A 20,390-nucleotide genomic window follows, 5' to 3' on the forward strand; every position below is an offset into this window, starting at 1 on the left:
CAGGTGTCCACCGAGATTGTGAGACAGATACTGCTCCATTTCCTGTCGTGAAAAACCAATTTTCATTCATTTTTTTCTGTCCGCCTTGAGTGATCCAGTCACCGGCGCTTTCTGTCTTCCTCGCTTCATTGCACCCTTCTTTTGCTGAAATCTCCTCGCCTAATGAGCGAAAATACTGTTTTCGTGTAGTTTGTATTAAGCTCGCACGCAACTTGCGCAAGAAAGCGTGTTTAATATACATACAGGAAATGCTTTACAGAAAGCAATGTAGATTTCGTGTAGATTTCATTTGCGTCCTTCGTGCACTAGGCCGCGTCTATTACTGCAGTGCTCATTGTAGCCGGGGGAAGATGTTGGATCCACGAGAGGTCACTTGTTGTCATTTGGTGTGAACTTTCTTAGACACTTTTTGTTTTTGGACTCACACGTTCGCTGTCAGTGTGTGCGCATAGGGCGACATCAGTTGCTGCATCTATGTTTTTATAGAGGGACGGATGTCCCTTTTTGATCGAGAGTCCAAATAAACTTCTCTTATGTGCGTCATTTGTTGTTGTCATTTGTTTTTTGTCATTTCTTGTGCGGCTATTACTGTGTGTATAGGCGCCTTTGTTTTTTGGCGCCAGATAGGGGCCGCTTCCTTACAGGGCCGACCCCAGCGGGCCATGTTCCCGATGTTGCAGTGTGTGCGAGCGCGCCTGTTCCAGCAGGCGTGCTTAGACAAGGTGACGCTGCCGGAAGAGTTCCTGCGCCGGTGGAGCACCCGCTTCATCGTCGCAAGCAGGGGCCGTGTGACGGTGCGGCTCCTGCCATATTGAGTGTCGCGCGTCAGTGTAGTGCGTGATGTTTGTGCGCGGAATTGGTGCGCGGTCTTCCTACCGCGCAAACTAGCGTTCCCGAGGAACGCTCTCTCTCCCCCGTCTACGTCACGGCTTACCGTCTGCAATCAACCCAGCACAGCCAACGGACGCAGATCGACGGCTTCCCGGTCGCCTTCCGCAACCCGGCAGAATGGCAGCAAGAACGCCTCGCGTCTCACCTGGGTAGACCGCGTTTCCGGCAACATCACCCTTCATCCACCACCACCCCAGTCCTCCCAGGCAGATCCCAGAGACCAGGAACTCAAGGCCTTGCGTGACGAGGTAAGCCGCCTTTCCTCCCTCTTAAGCACCCCCGCCCCCTCCATGACCCCTCATCCCGCACCCCCTGTCATTAACCCGATATCATCACATCTAGACACTTCGAGCACCCCTCCTGCAAAGAAACAGCGCACCACAGACGCCACACCCCCTCCCGTGCCCCAAGAAATCAACGCTAAATTAGCAGCACTCGAACCCAAATTTGACCACAAACTAAAAGAGCTAGACGCCCGCCTCGAGGCCAGATTCAATCACCTTGCCGCCACCCTCACCGAAAAACTTGAGGAGCGCATGGACGCTATGTTTACCAAGATGATGGAGGTCTTGGAATATAGCCTTACCCATCGCTTCGCCCAACTACAGACACCCTCCATCCTACCTGCGCAAGCACAAACCACCTTTCCTGAGCAACACATACCAATTGACGGCCGTCTTACTACCCTCCTCAATCCACCCGCTATCCAATATGGCGGGGTGGAGCACTAATTATCTCCCCATTTTAACTTGGAACTGCCGCGGCTTCCGGGCCAAGCGCGACCTCTGTAACCCACGCCGCACATACTTCTTCTGCAGGAGACTGCACAACGGGCAAACCTCCCCAGCTACACATCTACACACTCAGATACCACTAACACACCCAGGGCGTCCACTCATCCACCGCAGCCTCACCTACAAAACCCATCACATCACGTCTGAGACGCACTGCGTCATCACAGAACTTATCCATCACACACATGCACTTCCTTCTATATTTATAAGAAACATGTACCACACCCCGTCCCTGCCGATGGCCCCGCTAGAATCACTTCTGCGAAAGCTACACCATCTAGCAGGGAAACATCCCCTACTCATCGGTGGGGACTTAAACAGTCAGCATACTGACTGGGGATACACAACCACAACACATCGAGGTCGCAGGCTCTGGTTGCTCCTGCAGAACCTCCAACTCACTGTGCACACGTTTCAGACGCTTACGCGGATCGGCAACAGTGTCAGCATGGACACCAGTCCGGACCTGACGCTGAGCCGCTGCATCCAATTCAATTCAATTCAAGTTTATTACACAGAAAAATATACAAAGTTCTCGGTGAATGAGGCATCTGGATCCTTAGCCAGTGGCTAGTTTCGGATCCATTACAAACATGTTACAAATCTAGGCAGTTGAACAAAGCTGAAACATACAAAAGATACAACTAATATAATGCAATACAAATAATCAATTCAACAATAAGGGGAGGTGTATTGTTCTGATAGCATGCACTTTTTTAGAGCAGGTGCAATGTTCGAGATGGACTTAATGCTGAATGGGATGATATTACAAACTTTAGCGCTGACAAATGCTATGCTTCTACGTCCGTATACATTGTGTGTTGTGGGTAAATTGAGGTTATTGTTGTCAGCGTGTCTAGTGTGACTTTAAGGAAGCTTCAGGATGGAAGAATTGTACGGTATATTCGTTTTAATAATAGTGCTCACCAAGAGCGCTGTTTTGTAATCGCGAATTATATGAAAACGCATGTTGTTGAGGTCTCTGAAGAGTGGATCTGATGAGTGCCAAGGTGCTGACGCTATGATCCTTAATGCTCTTTTCTGGAGAGTAATAAGCGGCGCGAGGTACGATGAGTAAGTGTAGCCCCATGACTGGATGCAGTATGTAAGATGACAATGGAATATACTGAAATAGACCACACGCAATGTATCAATGCTGAAATGCTTTCTAGCTTTAATTAATGTGGCGCATGCATCCGCGGCGTTACATGGAACAGAACACAACATACACTGGGCAGTGATAATTACATTATACAAATCAGTGTCCCGTACAAACCACCACGTCACGCAAATACAACACACAAACTCATTAACTCGGAAGCCCTTCGCGCTGCACGCACCGCCCTCCCAGACACGCCCATCGCAGACATCGACGCATGGGTGCAGTCACTCAAACATGACGTTCACCACAACACGCGACACATTGACACTACAACCGAAACCCCTACCCTCGACACACGCATAGCCCACCTCTGGGAGGCTTATCACAGCCTCTTCGAACGCTGGAAAGGCAAAAAACTCAACAGAACGCTTAAAAAGCAGCTGGCCGCGCTACAGACACAAATTCAACAACACTCTGAGGAGCTCTGCCGGTCCAACTGGGGACAGATATGTGACGGCATCGCCGGAAACCTGTCCAGCAAACGCGCATGGCAGCTCCTCCGACACCTCATTGACCACGCACGCACCAAATCAGCAACACAGCACCACGTGAAACGCCTCACACACGAACACATTGACGATCCCGACACCCTCGTAGACACACTTCAAACCATGTACACCACTCCAGGCGCCCCCACACCTTTACCCCACTACACAGGAAAAGCCAATTCCACACTCGACACCGACATCACGGAGACGGAAGTCAGAGCGGCCCTCCTGATTCTCCGCGCCAACTCCGCACCTGGTGCAGACCAAATCACAAACTCCATGCTCCGTAATCTGGACGACCGATCGATCACCCAGATTACGAAATACTTCAACCAGTGCTGGAGGGAGGGTAGCCTCAAGCAGTCGTGGCGCCACGCGAAGGTAATATTCATACCCAAACCCAACAAACCACTTACCATCCAAAACCTTCGCCCGATTTCGCTAACCTCATGCCTCGGGAAGCTCCTCGAGCATGTTGTGTTAGCGAGACTCACAAGTCACATGGCGGACTACAATCCTTACCCGCATAGCATGCTGGGATTTCGCCCCCATCTATCGGCACAGCACGCCATGCTGCAACTCACACAACACATTTTCGACCCGCTTCTTCCAGGTCACACCAAGGCAGTCTTAGCTTTGGATTTTCCAAAGCTTTTGATCGCATTGAACATCAGACGAGCATGACTGCTCTATCCCCATTGAATGTGGGTGTGCGCACGTACGCCTACATTCAAGCATTCCTCACTGACCGGTCGGCTGAGATACACTTCGGCCCTCTGTCTTCCCCCTCCTACACGCTTCAGAGCATAGGCCCCCCTCAAGGGTCCGTCCTTTCCCCTTTTTTGTTTAACGTTACCCTCATCCCCCTCGCCCTCAAAATTGGCAACTATTCCCCACATCGACGGCATAGAGAACACCTTACAGGAAGCAGCCACACTCACACAAAATTACGCACGGACCATCGGACTGTCTTGCTCCCCAGAGAAGTCCGAACTCTTCCTCATCCGGCCTAAGAACCACCGCTGCCCCCGCTCCCCTATTGCCATTGAACTGAATGGTGACCCGGTACCTGAGGTTGGCTCCCTCCGCGTATTTAGCCCGCACATCCAGAACGATGGCAAAAACACCACCACCCTCAAGAAACTCAAGCAGGTTGTAGGCGCGATATCGCACCTCATCCGCAGAGTTCTGGGACGTCATAGAGGCAAGAAGGAGCGCGACCTATGCCGTCTCATTCATGCCTTTGTCGTCAGACGTGTGCTGTACACTACCCCATACTTACAACTATCCAAACATGACATAAACGCTTTGGATGCTTTGGTTTGGTTTGGTTTATTAGGGTTTAACGGCCCAAAGCGACTGAGGCTATGCGAGACGCCGGAGTGAAGGGCTCCGGAAATTTCGACCACCTCGGGTTCTTTAACGTGCACTGACATCGCACAGCACACGGGCCCCTTCTCCGCCTTCTCACCAATACATTGCTGTGCCCGGCAGCGCTAAAACATTTTGACCCCTCCTTTAGCGGCAGTTGCCCACACTGTAGTGCAGTGTCTTCTGACACTTATCACATGGTGTGGGCCTGCCCCTCCAACCCCGCTATTCCCCCCAAACCCAACCCAACCCGGGAGGACTGGGAGGCGACCCTGCTCGGCTGCCACTACTTACAGGCCCAACAAGCCTTAGTCGGGCGCGCCCGGGCGGCGGCAACCGCAACTGGGGTCCCATACTAGGGACCTCCACCTAGTGCTTGTAAGGATCGGTCCCTTACGGGCTGATCTAAACATACCTCCTGCTCATTCGTAATAAATGTTTTCACCACCACCACCACCCTAGAATTTCGCCTTCAAGAAATTCATCCGCCGCAGCCGGGATCGAACCCGCATCTTGCGGGCCAGCAGCTGAGCACCGTAACCACTCAGCCACCGCGGCGGGGCGCTTTGGATGCTTTGATTCGCAAGGCATTCAAGGTAGCACTTCATCTTCCCCTCATCACACCCACAAACAGGTTACTATACCTGGGCCTCCACAACACGATCGGGGAACAGGTGGAGGCCCACCGACAGGCACAATATATCAGGCTCACGCAAACCTCCACAGGTCGGTATATCCTGGACTCCCTCGGAATCAAAATCCCGGCCAACGACCCAACCATCCTCGCCATCCCACGACCCCTTCACCGGGAGCTCCTCATCAGGCCGCTCCCGAGGAATATGCACCTGTCCCACCATGACCAGCGCCGTAGAGCCCGTGCTAAGGCACTCCATCGAGCGTATGGCCCCGACCCGGACACCGTATGGGTGGACGCTGCCATGCACGGGTGATGAAGCGACAGCAGCTGTGGTGGACTGCTCTTTATGCGCCCTCCTCACACTATCTCTCCCTCCAGACACCTCCCCAGAGGCTGCAGAGGAAGCCGCCATTGCACTTGCTATCAGCCGCACGGAAGCCCGGTACATTTTAAGTGATTCTAAAACTGCGATTCTAAATTTTGCTCGAGGCCGAGTCCATGTCCCTGCTTTTGTCATACTGGACTCGCGCAATGCAGCCCCGGCCCGCCAAGTGGAGCTGATATGGGTGCCCGCTCACTCTGGGAATCCCGGAAACGAGGCCGCGAACCATTTAGCCCGAGGTTCTTTAAACCGGGCTCAGGTGGCCTCGGAGGGGGGATTCACGAAGGACCGCATGCACTCATTCAACGAGCTGACGCAAGCCTACAGAGCCTCACGCCAGCTCTGCCCCCCGCCGCACCCCTCCCTAGATAGCAAACAAGCAACACTGGCGCAGACTACAGACACACACTATCCCCTCACCCCTTACCCCAGGCCACTATCATCCCTCCTTTCCCACTCCGGCATGCGCCCTATGCCTAGAACCCTTCGCCTCTTCTCTCCACATCCTTTCCCTCTGCCCGGCGGACCCTCCCCCGCGGCGCCTAGAGAACCTCAAGACCTGGGAGGACTGGGAGACCCTGCTGCGCTCGGAGGACCCGGCCGTGCAGACCATCGCCACCGGCCGGGCTGCCAGTGTTATGGACCTTAGGAATATAAACACTTGAGTGCAGTTGGGTCGTGCGGGGACCCTGGGGCGTGCCCAGAACTCCTCTTTAAATAAGGTTTTTCTCTCTCTCTCTCGCGCGTATGGACTCTCTTGAACTCTTTTACTTTGGACACTTTGTGTTTTGGACACTTGAGTTGGTTGTTAGTGTATGTGTGTGCGCATCGGGTGGCATCTGTCGCCGTAATGTGTTCTTTCTGTTTTGTAGAGCGACGGATGTACCATTTATGCTCCTGGCTCCAAATAAACTTCTCTTCAGTCTATATCCATGCATATACCTGTGTGTAGCGCTGTATATTGCGCTTTTGACTCGCTTTGGGACGTTCAACCCTATAAAACCAAACTATAATTCTATACACCAAATATTTTAGGGGAATCCCCCAAGGTGGAGTAGATTTGTAATAAGGGAGTAATTACTCATTGACGTCCACCCGAGCGCAGCCATACGGCCACAAAGGAAAGCTATACAGCTTTCACAGAAGCTTCGTAGTTAAAGAAAAATTCGTCCTGGTCCGGGGTTCGAACCCGGGACCACCGCTTCACCGGAGCAGTCGCTCTACCAATTGAGCTAACCGGGACGGCAAGCTGATGGTAGGGCGAGATCGAATTGATCAATAACTCGAAGTGGGAACAGTGTTGACCAAATATTTTAGGGGAATCCCCCAAGGTGGAGTAGATTTGTAATAAGGGAGTAATTACTCATTGACGTCCACCCGAGCGCAGCCATACGGCCACAAAGGAAAGCTATACAGCTTTCACAGAAGCTTCGTAGTTAAAGAAAAATTCGTCCTGGTCCGGGGTTCGAACCCGGGACCACCGCTTCACCGGAGCAGTCGCTCTACCAATTGAGCTAACCGGGACGGCAAGCTGATGGTAGGGCGAGATCGAATTGATCAATAACTCGAAGTGGGAACAGTGTTGACCAAATATTTTAGGGGAATCCCCCAAGGTGGAGTAGATTTGTAATAAGGGAGTAATTACTCATTGACGTCCACCCGAGCGCAGCCATACGGCCACAAAGGAAAGCTATACAGCTTTCACAGAAGCTTCGTAGTTAAAGAAAAATTCGTCCTGGTCCGGGGTTCGAACCCGGGACCACCGCTTCACCGGAGCAGTCGCTCTACCAATTGAGCTAACCGGGACGGCAAGCTGATGGTAGGGCGAGATCGAATTGATCAATAACTCGAAGTGGGAACAGTGTTGACCAAATATTTTAGGGGAATCCCCCAAGGTGGAGTAGATTTGTAATAAGGGAGTAATTACTCATTGACGTCCACCCGAGCGCAGCCATACGGCCACAAAGGAAAGCTATACAGCTTTCACAGAAGCTTCGTAGTTAAAGAAAAATTCGTCCTGGTCCGGGGTTCGAACCCGGGACCACCGCTTCACCGGAGCAGTCGCTCTACCAATTGAGCTAACCGGGACGGCAAGCTGATGGTAGGGCGAGATCGAATTGATCAATAACTCGAAGTGGGAACAGTGTTGACCAAATATTTTAGGGGAATCCCCCAAGGTGGAGTAGATTTGTAATAAGGGAGTAATTACTCATTGACGTCCACCCGAGCGCAGCCATACGGCCACAAAGGAAAGCTATACAGCTTTCACAGAAGCTTCGTAGTTAAAGAAAAATTCGTCCTGGTCCGGGGTTCGAACCCGGGACCACCGCTTCACCAGAGCAGTCGCTCTACCAATTGAGCTAACCGGGACGGCAAGCTGATGGTAGGGCGAGATCGAATTGATCAATAACTCGAAGTGGGAACAGTGTTGACCAAATATTTTAGGGTAGTAATGAGTAATTACTCCCTTATTACAAATCTACTCCACCTTGGGGGATTCTCAAACTGTACAAAACAAAAACGAAACCAAACCATTCATGCCGCCTTCTATTTGAGCGAATGTCTGTCACAGGGCTTTTTCCTTTCATGTTTAAATCTCTTGTTTAGTGTGCATATTCGTTACATAACGAATATCTTTTTTTTAATGGCAAGCTCTTGCTTTGCTTTTTCATCGAGAGCTACTATTGGCACGCCTTGCGTTACAGCGTTCGCGATCACGTGAAATCCTCACGAACATGCGTCGAGCTACCTTTGTCGTCGTCGGGAGGGACACGCACTCATCTGTGACGATGAGAGACAGAAACAACATTTATTGCCAAGAACTTATCGACCGTGGGCGGCAGGGCCTCAGTATGACCCCAAACAAGGGTGACCGCCAAGGCCCAGCTAACGAGAGCTTCCTGTGTTGTCCGTACCTTCTTCACAAGCAGTTAGCTTATGTAACAAATGCGTACGCACCCTGAACCTCGCGCAACCTTTGAAAGTATGTGCTTGTGTGGTGGTGGTAAAAACGTTTATTTCCTCGGAAAAGAGGGAGTTACATGGAGGTTGCTCTGGGGTCAGGCTTAGTGCCCTGCCCCTCACAAACACTAGGTGGTGGCTTCCGCTGCATCCATTGCTCGTTCGACCATCGCCTTTTGGGCTTTCAGGTCGGAACAGGCGAGTAGGGTCGCCTCCAAGTCCTCCCGGGAAGGGTTTGGGTTGGGAGCGAAAGCAGGGTTGGAGGGGCACGCCCACACCATGTGGTAGAGGTCCCAGGCCCTCTCCCTACAGTGCTGGCACTCACCGCAGAAGGCAGGGTCAAAGTGGTTTAGCGCAGTTTACAGACAGAATTGACAACGCTTACGTCCTGCTTACACTATGCTACGGGAAATTCGACAGACAGCAGTATCGTCTCTCCGCGTTCGTAACGCTTGACGATTCGCTATGAGGGACACCGTAGTGAAGGGCCGCGGAAGTTTCGACCCCCCAGGGATCCTTTAACGTGCACTGACGTCGCACAGCACACGGGCCTATCGAATTTTGCCTCCATCGAAATTCGCAAGGGTTTTTACGCGATAGTTTTGAGGGTCCCGTTTAGCGGCAACCTCGGAGTGTCGAAGAAAGCAAGTGGCTCAGTGGTTACACTCGGCTACTGATCCGGAGTACCCGGGCTCGAACCCGACCACGGCGGCCGCGTTTCGGTGGAGGCGGAACGCAAAAGGCGCCCGTGTGCTGTGCGATGTAGGTGCACCTTAAAAATCCCCTTGTTTAACATCATAAAGTTTTCCCAGGCGTGCGAGATAGGGCTGAGGTTTTATATCTGCAGTTTCTTGCCTGGCTTGGGAAGACATCCGGTGTTGTACGAGAGCTGCACTGCTTAATGTTTCAACTTGCCCTTCCCCTTGCCCCAGGTACTTGTCAACATGTGCTAGCGGTTGCATAGCTACGTTTCTGTATTTCTTTCACTATGATGAATTTGGTAAAATGATTTATTGAACATATGCAGTACAGATCATTTCGTTGATAATAATGATCAGAAAGATCTAACTAATGAAAGAAATCCCGAGATATTTAGAATAATTCTTCTTGTTAGCCGATTGCTTTTGCAAAGTCCGTCTTCAGTAGAGAGGTTCTCAAGAACGTACAATAAATGCCTCTCATTGGCGGAAAAGTGAAACTCAAAACTGTTGAGCTGGGCGTGTTTCTCATTCGAAAAAAACAGTTAGCTTACCTTCTAAAGCCATAAAATCAAGTCCTATTACGTCTCGGTACGGCAAGGAATGTCCTATAGCAAACTAGCATTATTTCCTTGACGGTATTCCAAATATTCCTCATGAGTGGCTACGTAAGCAACACCGTAATTCCTCATTTGTGGAATTATCGTACATCTGGTATAGTTTGCGCGACAACAGTGGCCAAGAAGTTTAAGGCAGGCTAGCCAATTTTAAAGGCTCCAGAAATTCAATATGATCGCCGAGCGTACAGGTACCAATGATATTACCGCATAGTTTTCTAACTTAATCTAAATTTATAACCAATAGGCCGTTACAAAAACTAACAACGTTTATAGTAACACTGTGTGATACTAACAGAAGGAAAGAACGGCCGTCCTTAAGAGATCACACTCAGTCTATAGCGTAGTCTGTTAACAATCCCCAAGGAGTGCGCTAAAAATAGGCAGGAATATTTGAGAGAAAACAAAGAAGGGCTTCAGACCAACAGTCACGACGAGAGTAAACATCCACATTTTTTCTAGTGGAGAAGATCGTCTGCAGTTTACGCGGAGTTCACACAAATGGTGTCTGCACGGCCTTTATGCGATGCGCATCCAAATGCGTAAAAACTCTGGTGAGTTGGCGATGGGCACAATGCAGTCGAGTATAGATTCATCGCTGTTATTGCGCCAACTTCCGCCGCAAGTGAGGAGACAGAATCTTCTGAAGAGAACTTGCTGAGCGCTCTGCCAGACATCGCGAAAATTACTCGCCTCACTTTCCTCTTCGTAGTCTTCCCTGACCGCACGGTGTGCGATAAGCAGGGAGTACGTCCACATTAGGATATGCAGAGCTCGGCTTTTTGGGAGCTTGTTGAAGTCGGCTACCTTACTCATGAGCTTGGAGTGCACCATGCAGTGTGAGAAAAACCCTGCGTAGTGTCGGAAACACTCTTCGAAACTAGTCTCGGGCGGCTCCCCGGCGCAGAACACTTGCGTTCCGAGGAGGATGCCAACCACGCCCATGTCGAACTCAATGGGAACCTTGCTCGAGTAGAGCACAGGGCGGCCGGCGCAGTGCTGCCGGCAGGAAAATGGTGTTAAGCACTCGCGAGTACGTGACGTCATTTGAGAGCTGATGGCGACCGAAGATGGCCTCCTCCGCCGACGGTGGATCCGCGAGGCGCCGTAGCGCTTCGCGCGTCTTCAGTTCTGCGTGCAACTTGGGCAGGGCTGCCGAGGAGTTGGACATCACGCTGGGGTGCCAGACAGATGCGTTGGGTGACGTGCTCATTCTGGTGTTGTGGGCGCGGAGGACAACGCCCTTTATATACGAGACTACCAAATTCTCGTCGTCTTCGTCCATGCCCATCTTGAGTATGTGCTTTGCGAATACTTTGCGCACATTTAAAAAACCCGCGTCTGCTCTTGATGGGTCCGACGTCGACGGGGTCGTCAGATTATTGAACACGGTCGCCCAAACCGGATGAAGAATCTCTTCCGCCAACATGAGGCACGTATTTGTCAAGTGGCCGAGGGGAATTCGGTAGAAACGGCCTATCTCCATTGCGATCTGGATTAAGATGTAACTGAGACCCAAGGCCAGGTTTTTTCGGAATCCGTCTACGACCAATTTAACGCCGTCTATTTCAGTGGCAAGTATGGTCGATGTATTCTGCAGCTTCAGTTTGGAGGGTAGAAGGTTGTTGAGAAAGGTAAGCCAGTCGTCTCCACATGGCGTAGGGCGGATGCGGTGTCCTTTGACGTCAGGATGGTGGTGTGGTTCGCGACGAAGTCTATGATGCCTGCATCAGCGAGAGAATGGGGATGTGTGCCGAATGCGTAGCATGATGTGAATGCGGCTGCCAACTGATCCAGGACAGGATATCGGCTGCCAGTTTTCTGTCGTACAAAGAGACGCCGCTGCAGCGAAGTGAGCATGTCGTCTCGAGCGCTTTCTATGATATCAGCGTTTCCGTATGCCCCGTCCTCCACTCTGCGGCACACGTGCTCATGGAAGTTTTCACATGGATTGACGTTGGTGTTCATGAGCAATAGCAGCTTTTCGGCGGCCAGCTTGCACTCGGTACTATCGCAATACTTGATGTCTGTGTTTCCATATGGCCACATGGCCCACACCAGAAAAACGCCGATAGCTACCACTGTCGCCGCCACGCATGCCACGATGGGCATCCTGCGCAACCTTTCGCTTTTCTCGCTTGCGAAGCCCCTGGGCGTGATCTCCAGCGTGGTTGTTGAATCAACTGTAAAGAGAAGTGTGTTCCAGTCAAGCACAGTAAATCTAATAGGCAGGTCGGTCGGCAAGCGATATAGCCATTGGCTGCGTTCTTAGTAGGGAGTAAAATATTTAAATTACAACACTCGATTTCAGTACTAACCTCAGAATAGCATTGACTTGGAATTACTTTCTGAAAGCACATCGCGAGGGTACTGCCATGGCCTGCTTGTTGCATTGCCGCTGAGGCTTTCAGATTTACGCAATCTTTTCTTTTTTTGCTGTACACCTTTAAGCCGCTGTGTGACGGCTGTACTAGAAGGTTGTTAGGAAGAAGTAGCTAAAACTGTTGTTAGCAGCCGCGAGAATATCTCCAAAAGAAGCGTTGACCACTGCGGCTGATACCTTTGTATACGGCGATGACCATGAACACGGCTGTTTGGTTGAGGAGGAAGCACTCTTAATGATAACTTTTGAAAGAAATTTCATAACTCCAAAATTGAAGACGCTTGCTCTCCTCACTGATACCTGAAAATATCTGCAGGCTTGAAAAAAAATTTTGGTTGCATTATGAATTGCCATTAGGGGGGCTTGAATAATGAAATTTTCGAATAGGATTCGAGCAAAAGCATGAAAAAAAATATTCTTCGAATAGGGAATCGAGTCTGGAACACCTATTTGATGAGTGTGCAAAAAACATTTAAGAATATATAAATATGCTAATGAACTTGGTAGTATTTTGTTTTCACAAACAGTGCACGATGTTTACACAACGGTAGTCCTAAGAAACTAGGATGAACAGAAAACATTCGACAGAGGTATATCTGGTTGGGCAAGCAAATTTATTATATGTTAGAAAAGAATGGTAGCCTTGTTAACGCGACATTTCGGAACCTGCTTGATTCCTTCTTCATGTGTGACAGCGGGCGAGTTGCAGCTTGGTTTTGTAAGCTTGCGATTAGTCAACCACCAGGTTACTAAACGTAAACCGTGGATTCAAGAAGAGGGAAGTGTTCCGAGCGAGCGGTTAACATTCATCCGTGTCTGCTGAATATGCCTTGACTAAAGTTGTGTCCTCCTCGCTCCCCAGCACAATGGTTTCGTCTCTCAATCCTGCGGCCACATGCATCGCAGCACTCTGCCACTGCGCTTCGATCCCTGTCCATTTCTGACATCAGCTTTGTGCTGCTCTACTCTTTCGGGTAATTCGTGGTTTCACCAACGTGAGGCACCGAGAACTCCGAGCAGGGGATTTTAAACAACACGCCTTGGGCCTTCTCTTAAGGATAACAAGCGAGCAGGCTGAATCCACTGCATCGCCCTGAGGCCACCGGTACAAATTCATGTTGCATCTACGAATCTTTGCTCACCACCCACACATACTCACATACACCCTTCGGGAGTTGCACATACCAGAAGCTGGGAAACGGAAAAGCTGTGACGATATCTAATTGAAAATCGCAATCGGATTGCAATATGTACAGCCTATACAACTAAAAAAACATATGAGGTGCACTTAGGTATCCTTACGTGCGAAAGTTGTGCGAGATCCGCTACCTGCGCCATCTGATGGGCCAGCGCCGTACATTGCGATGGGGATTTTAGTGGGTGCCGCATGATGGCGCTACGTCTGCACACCAAGCACGGAGGAAATTTACCGGAAACGGTGGAAATTTGGTATTGGCTTGATTGCGACATCTGTAGGCCACATGCTCATAATTACTCGTGTAGGGCTTAGTACATATCTCCAAGTTACGTTTTAAGAACGGTGCATTCACTAGACGCGCCTATATTCAGTTTCATACGTCGAAGTGTCGTGGCGCGGTGACAGTGTCCCGTCTCGCATGCCGGCGGCACTGATTCGATTCCCACCTATACCAAAATTTTTATTTTCTTTCCTTTTCTGATGACAGACAGTTCGAGCGAACACTTTTGCAGGCAGCCTCTGTCTACAACTTCCGTCCACGACGCTCATCAGCCAAGGAAGGCTTTCACCTTAATATCTACCGCACCGCATTGCATGATTACGAGTACATTTTTTCAGCCCTCGAATGATAAATTTGAATAACAATTATGAATGGAAATCTCCACCATATTTCTTCATTGCGGATATTGAGACGGAGGCTGTAATAAGAAACCTTCTTCACAGCGGTAGAGAAAAATGATGAGGTCACTCGGAGCACTCCAGGAATTAATTTTTTATCCGATACGCACTGCACGTAGCAGTTGTGCAACTTACAGCTGACCGATGACTTTCTCCTGTCAGAAAGTTCGTTTTTCAGCTCACTTGTTGCCCCCCAGGGTTCCGACCTTTCAGCCACACGTACAATCGCTGATATTGGACTCTGCATTGAGAAGTAACCTTGTGAGGCCGGAGTAATATTTTCATTTTTCTGCTTTTTTTATCGCAGAAAAAGCTAATCCACAGCACAAGTCGGAAGAAAATCTCACTAAATAAACTCTTTTGGGAACTTGTACAATTTGGCGCTTGAATTTTGCCTCGAAATGCAATGCTGAAAGTTCATGTTTGAAAGTTCATGTTCTCTGTTCATCAAAATATTAAAACACTGTCAAAATGTCTAGAATCTGAACAAATTGATCAATGTTTGCTCTAGCATTGTACCTCAGTAGATGTTAAATGTTTGGCTGAAGCTGCTTCGGAAGAGCTCTGTTGAGAGAGAAAGTTTCTCATCGCGCCACACGACCTATATACCCTTCCTGTTACGGCGAGGTTCAGGTGTCCACCGAGGTATGCGAGACAGATACATTCCCATTCCTCAAAAACCAATTTACCGACGAGCAAGGCGTAAAGCCGAACGCGCGATGGCGTTCTGTGGACTCCCTGGCAGCGTTGCAAGACGCTGTCGTGTTCCACTCTTACAGGCGAAGCTTAACATCTTAACCACACATCAGTGACACAAGCAGGAACACAGCGCTTAAAGCTTTCGCCTCACTGCACTTTAGGTCAACAAAGTGCCCCCAGAAGTTTTTCACCTCTTCCAGCTCGGTTCCCTCTAATTTAAGGTTTGGTTTACGGTTTATGGGGCTTAACGTCCCAAAGCGACTAAGGCTATATGAGAGACGCCGTAGTGGAGGGCTCCGGAAATTTCGACCACCTGGGGTTCTTTAACGTGCACTGACATCGCACAGTACACGGGCCTCTAGAATTTCTCCCCCAGAGAAATTCTAGCCGCCGCGGCCGGGATCGAACCTGCGGCGGCTTTTTAACGAGATTTAACGAGACACTCTAAGCCCTCCTACAGGACCGGCATACAAGCGCCGGTAGCTTCGCGCCGAACGGGTAGTGGCGTTCCTCCCTTCCTGTACGGTGCGGTTCGGGTGTCCACCGAGATGATAGAGAATTACTGCGCCATTTCCTTTCCTCAAAAAGCGTCGCGTTCGATGGGCATCACGCCGAACGGGTGGTGGCGTTCCGTGGACTGCCTGGCAGCGCTACAACACGCTGTCGCGTTCCACTCCTAAAGGCGAAGCTGAAGCGTCATTAATTAGCAGTTAATTAGTATTTTGTCATTAATCAGAAATTAGTCACCAATTAGTAATTTGTCATTACTTCGTCATCAATTATGTGTGACGTAATCCAGTGGTGACGTCACCAGTTTCACATAGGCAAAGTGGTGCGGAAAACGCTTTCGCCTCTACGCACTTTAGACAGTTTCGAACGCGCTGCATATACATTCTTGCCAGGCCTGCGTTTCGTCATGTCCGCGTACGCTTCGGCATCGTTCTGCATTTCATGCTTACCCTACTCTCGGTTACGGGGGAAGCACAGATTTTTTATGCGAAGCTTACTAAAATAGCCCAACCCAGCTCCTCGAGCGCGGCGGTGTCGTTACCATTGACCTTTCGTGACCTCCATGTCATACCACGTGATGCGTGACGTCACAGCAGATGAAAAACGGGGGCCCAACTCGCGCCGTCGCGCGAGGCGTCGTGACCAAGGATGACCACGTGGTGCGTGACGTCACAGCAGATGAGAAACGGGGGCCCAGCTCGCGCCGTCGCGCGAGGCGTCGCGACCAAGGAGGACCACGTGATGCGTGACGTAACGACATAGGAGAAACGGGGCCCCAGCTCGCGCCGTCGCGCGAGGCGGCGCGACCAATGTGTTTCCTGCTTCTGCCGCTAGGTGCGCTGTAGTGAACACGTGATGCTGGAGCGGCGGTATACAAGGGGGTGCGCCTGCCTCTGCTAGGCGTACACGGGATAGAGATGCCTCCTGGAGACAGGGCTGCTCGTTGGAATGAGAAGCAAAAGTTGCGGCGTGCTACAGAGACTGATGAAGAGCGTGAAGAACGTCTAGCCAAGCGGCGTGCTCGATATGCAACTCGGCGACAATATCCTTCGCATCTGACTAGGCTTAACCTAAGCTAAGCCTCAACCATTTTTTCTTGAAACCTTGCTCCTATACATAACTCGTGAACGGAACATCAGGCATAGCAAACTGCCGTCTTTAAAACATTTTCTGGCACCTCAAAGCCTATCTATCGGCGTACAAATCATGGCCAACAGTTTAAGAATGCTCGTTTTTCAACAAATTCTTTGCTCTGCACATTTTCATCTGATTCTGAAATCGAGAGAGAAGTAGACGTCATACCGGAGACGTAAGACAAAATTTCTGAATGAGCTCGTATTTCATTCGTATGGATCTAAAATGTGTGGAAAGATAGCATCTAGTTTTATCCCGATGAAAAGCTCGCGTGTCACGGCCACTTCTCGAAAGTTTGTAAAAAAAGGAATGGCTGTAGATTCAGTCGTGATTATTTATCACTGCACCAGAACAATCGTACTGTACCAAGCCAGAAGTTTCTCGACAGTGATTCCGAAACTATAAGACAGCTGCACCTCAGCTCGGCGCCCCTAACTAGCGCCTTCAATGACGAGAAAAATGACAGCAAATATGGGCTGGCCACGAACAGGAAAACGTTTATGCAAACAATGCCAGACGAAAGCCGAAGGCTGGAGTTTGTGATTGGTCACCACCTAAGTTCATACAGATGTCGAAAAATCACGGAGCCCTAATGTCAGAGAAAACTCTTCAAGTGGGTTCTTTCGAATCATCGGTCAAATTCCCAGTAGCAACAGACGTAAGCGACGACAGTGACCAAATCACTACTTGACTTTTACAGATATCCGTTGTGTGGATGTCTCTCCTCAATATCCAAGAGCCAAAATTCAGGAGCCAAGAGCCGACAGAAGAATTGTATCTGAAGTATAAAATAATAAAAGCAAAACATTATTTAGAATTTCGCTTACTGCATACTTTCTTTTTTGCAAATAATGCCCTTCAAATGTTTTTAAAGAGTACCGCAAAGTTAAGTGAACAAAAAAGCGAAGGTCGTACTCGGAGTTGTGACAAATGGTTTGTACCACACCGGCGCACCAATTATCTTTGTCAGTCCCTACAGTGCCTGCTTCCATTTCTTCTCAATTATTATGAAAAGAGGGATGTATATTTCGGGACCTACAGCATAAAACAACTGCGACAATATTTTGTAACCCATTAAACAACCTGTGTACAATAATCATGCTAACATGGCATTATAGTCCGATTGACATATGTGAATTCCGCAATGTCTTCTAATGTTCAAGGTCAATTGAGACAGAACGCCGATAGCCTGAAATTTTCATGAATAACGATTGTCTTGTTAATTATTGTGCTCTATTTTTTATTTACTGATTTTTTGAAGAAGTGTACTCACACCAATTTAGTCTTAACCACTGCTGCCGTGTAAGGGCCCCCAGGCACTTTTCAAGCTGTCGTAGAACAGCTTTTTTGCCCGGGGGCTTTCAACCTCGAGTTGAAAGTAAATGAATTGTATTGAATTGAAACACCAAAGTTTCCATGGCAGTTCAGGTAAATTTCGCACAATTTATCTTAGAACAGATGTATCTGTAGCAAAAGTAATAATATTCTGGAGACGAACTTCAGACACACTTATCGCACTGCGTGACTTCGAGCTCTAGTACCTTGCTTACGCTCAGTGCCTCCCGCGCGGTCTTTTTCGCAAGTGGAGGCGTTAGCTTGTAGCTCCGATGCGGAGGAGTCGGACTTCGCCACTTCTTCATGCGGCTTCCATGGCTTTCCTCACGCACTGGAGGCTCGATGGTCTCAAAAGTTTTCTCTCCTCCTGCAGAATTGAAAATTGATAGCGTGCGACCACATTGTAAAAAAAAATACACTATAGTACTTTGGGTGCGGGCGATTCGATTCACAGCAACAAGGTAGCGTCTGAAGACTGAAGTTTGGCCCTAATCCTATGACCTTTGGTGGGTCATCGTAATTAGCGGCAACCTTTACTGGCATAAGGTCACACTGGGACGTTTTCATTCTGCCTTCTTAAGTGAAAAAAAATATTATTCTGTCTGAATGCGTTTATGAGACATTCCGAGTGGATAAATACCATCTAACAAAAAGACTTCGCACAGCGCTCTCACCTTGCGGGAGGCTGACGAGATGCGTGCAACACAGCTGAGCCCCTGGCGAGTGCTTCTCGTCGGAGTTCTGCGCAGCGCTGCGTGTTGGTTGGTTGTCTTTGGCAGTTTCCCTGGAACCGTGGTCCTGGCTACCCTGCAGTTGAATTGTTTCCATGCCGGAGATCGGCGAAGAGGTCTTCGTGCTCGATGTTGGCGAGAGGGCTGTACCGCGGTGGTCGTCTCTGGGTGCTTCGGTATCTGCGGCGTTCGGGATTGCCGGGCTTTGCTTCTTATCCTGGTCATAAGCCGCATGCGGAACGTTGTTTGATTGGTTCGCGGTGGGCGAAGCGCCGGCGGGTGACTGGTCGTCTCTGGGAGCTCCCACAGCGTCACCACCTCGGCTACGGTGCCTTTCCTTCATTCTTCGGGAGCCCACAGCCAGCCAAGACTTGCGGGGTGACTTTTTCTTCTTGGTGTGGTCTGGCGATGAGGCGGTCTTCCCCTCTCTTTTCTGGAGCTTTTCTCCGGAGAGATTTGCATCTTTACCGCCCGCCATTGCATTTTTTCTTCTTCTGCGCGTGGTGTGCGGAACTTTCTTCTCTTTCCTCGCCCGGGCTTTCGAATCAGGAGTATACTTCTTTTCTTCCTTGTATCTCGAAAACGTCAGACCTATTTCGCTTACTTCTTGCACAGGACAACTGATAGAGCACGTCAGACGAGAGACTCCAGTCGCACATTGCACAAAGAGAATTTATATCCGAACACTATGGTCGTCTTTAGACCATATTTGTCAACACAGGATACGATGGTCAGACTAGGAAACGAAGTCCTATCTCAGTAGCAAGAAAGGAGCACCAGGCAATCCTAGCTTTAGATTTATTCAAAGCATTTGATAACGTCAAATACAAAGAAATCCTAGAATCCTTTTCACCCTTCAATGTAGGTGAAAGAACATTTAACTGCATTACGGGTTGTCTCTCCTAGAGAACGGCTAAAAACTTAATTGGCAAAATCAAATCCGATACCTTTAGTTTAGAAGAGAAAGAATTCCGCAAGGATCGGTCCTTTCACTGTTTTTATTCAATATAACCGTCATTAAAATGGCACATGAACTCGCCAAAATCCCAGACCTAGAATACTCTTTTTACGTGGTCGATATCACCCTTTGGACCACCAAAGGGAGTATTGGCACGATACAAGAAGCGCTACAAAAAGCGGCAGATGTAGTAGTAGGTGAGGCACACGCCGCGGGACTCGCGTCTTCCCCCTAGGAATCCGAAGTCTTCATCATACACCCAAAGCGTCGAAGAAAGAACAAAGCACCGAAAAGCAAATGCTTCTGGAAGGCACAATGAACGCAAACCGCATGCTTGGGGGAGTCGCGAACCTGCCAAATGACAATTGGATGAACCGGGGTGACGATGCTTGCCCGATGAGTAAGGACTGAGAAGTCTGCCTCGTAAAGTGGAAGGACAGCAAGGGTAGTTCCTTTCCTGGTGAGTGCGGTTGAGTGTGATCTAATGGACACACGAGAGGGAAATGATCCGAGGCGGAGAATGAAATTTTAAGTTCTCTTGAGTGTTATCGCCTCACTCTACAAAAGATGCATGGGCAGTGTGGACTTGGCTTACAGGTACGTATCCTACCAAAAGATCAAAAGAAAAACAAGAAATTTGACGATCTGATTTTTCACACGCTTTCCTGTCGTTGCAGTTCACTATGGCTGGATTGAGTAGCCACGTGACAACCATGTCACGGACGTTCCAAAGAAGTGCTTCCCCTCCTGCAGTTAAAGTAAG

The 20,390-nt window shown here is 49.4% G+C and overlaps 1 protein-coding gene and 1 non-coding gene across 2 annotated transcripts; both read right to left on the reverse strand.

Moving 5' to 3' along the window:
* Positions 1-1,189: 1,189 nt before the first annotated feature.
* Positions 1,190-19,147, reverse strand: LOC149360077 (uncharacterized). The gene is made up of 6 exons (XM_089567776.1): positions 18,613-19,147; positions 18,145-18,305; positions 14,396-14,501; positions 11,832-12,184; positions 10,700-11,000; positions 1,190-1,251 (listed from the first exon to the last, which is right to left on the reverse strand). The coding sequence occupies exons 1-6, from the start codon at positions 19,145-19,147 to the stop codon at positions 1,190-1,192; spliced, it is 1,518 nt and encodes a 505-aa protein (XP_089423902.1).
* On the reverse strand, positions 8,022-8,095 carry TRNAT-GGU (transfer RNA threonine (anticodon GGU)). The gene has a single exon. It is a non-coding gene; the product is annotated as a tRNA-Thr (tRNA).
* Positions 19,148-20,390: the final 1,243 nt, after the last annotated feature.

Source organism: Amblyomma mixtum, chromosome 2, assembly GCF_055824585.1.
Source record: "Amblyomma mixtum isolate Tamu chromosome 2, ASM5582458v1, whole genome shotgun sequence".
NCBI lineage: Eukaryota > Metazoa > Arthropoda > Arachnida > Ixodida > Ixodidae > Amblyomma > Amblyomma mixtum.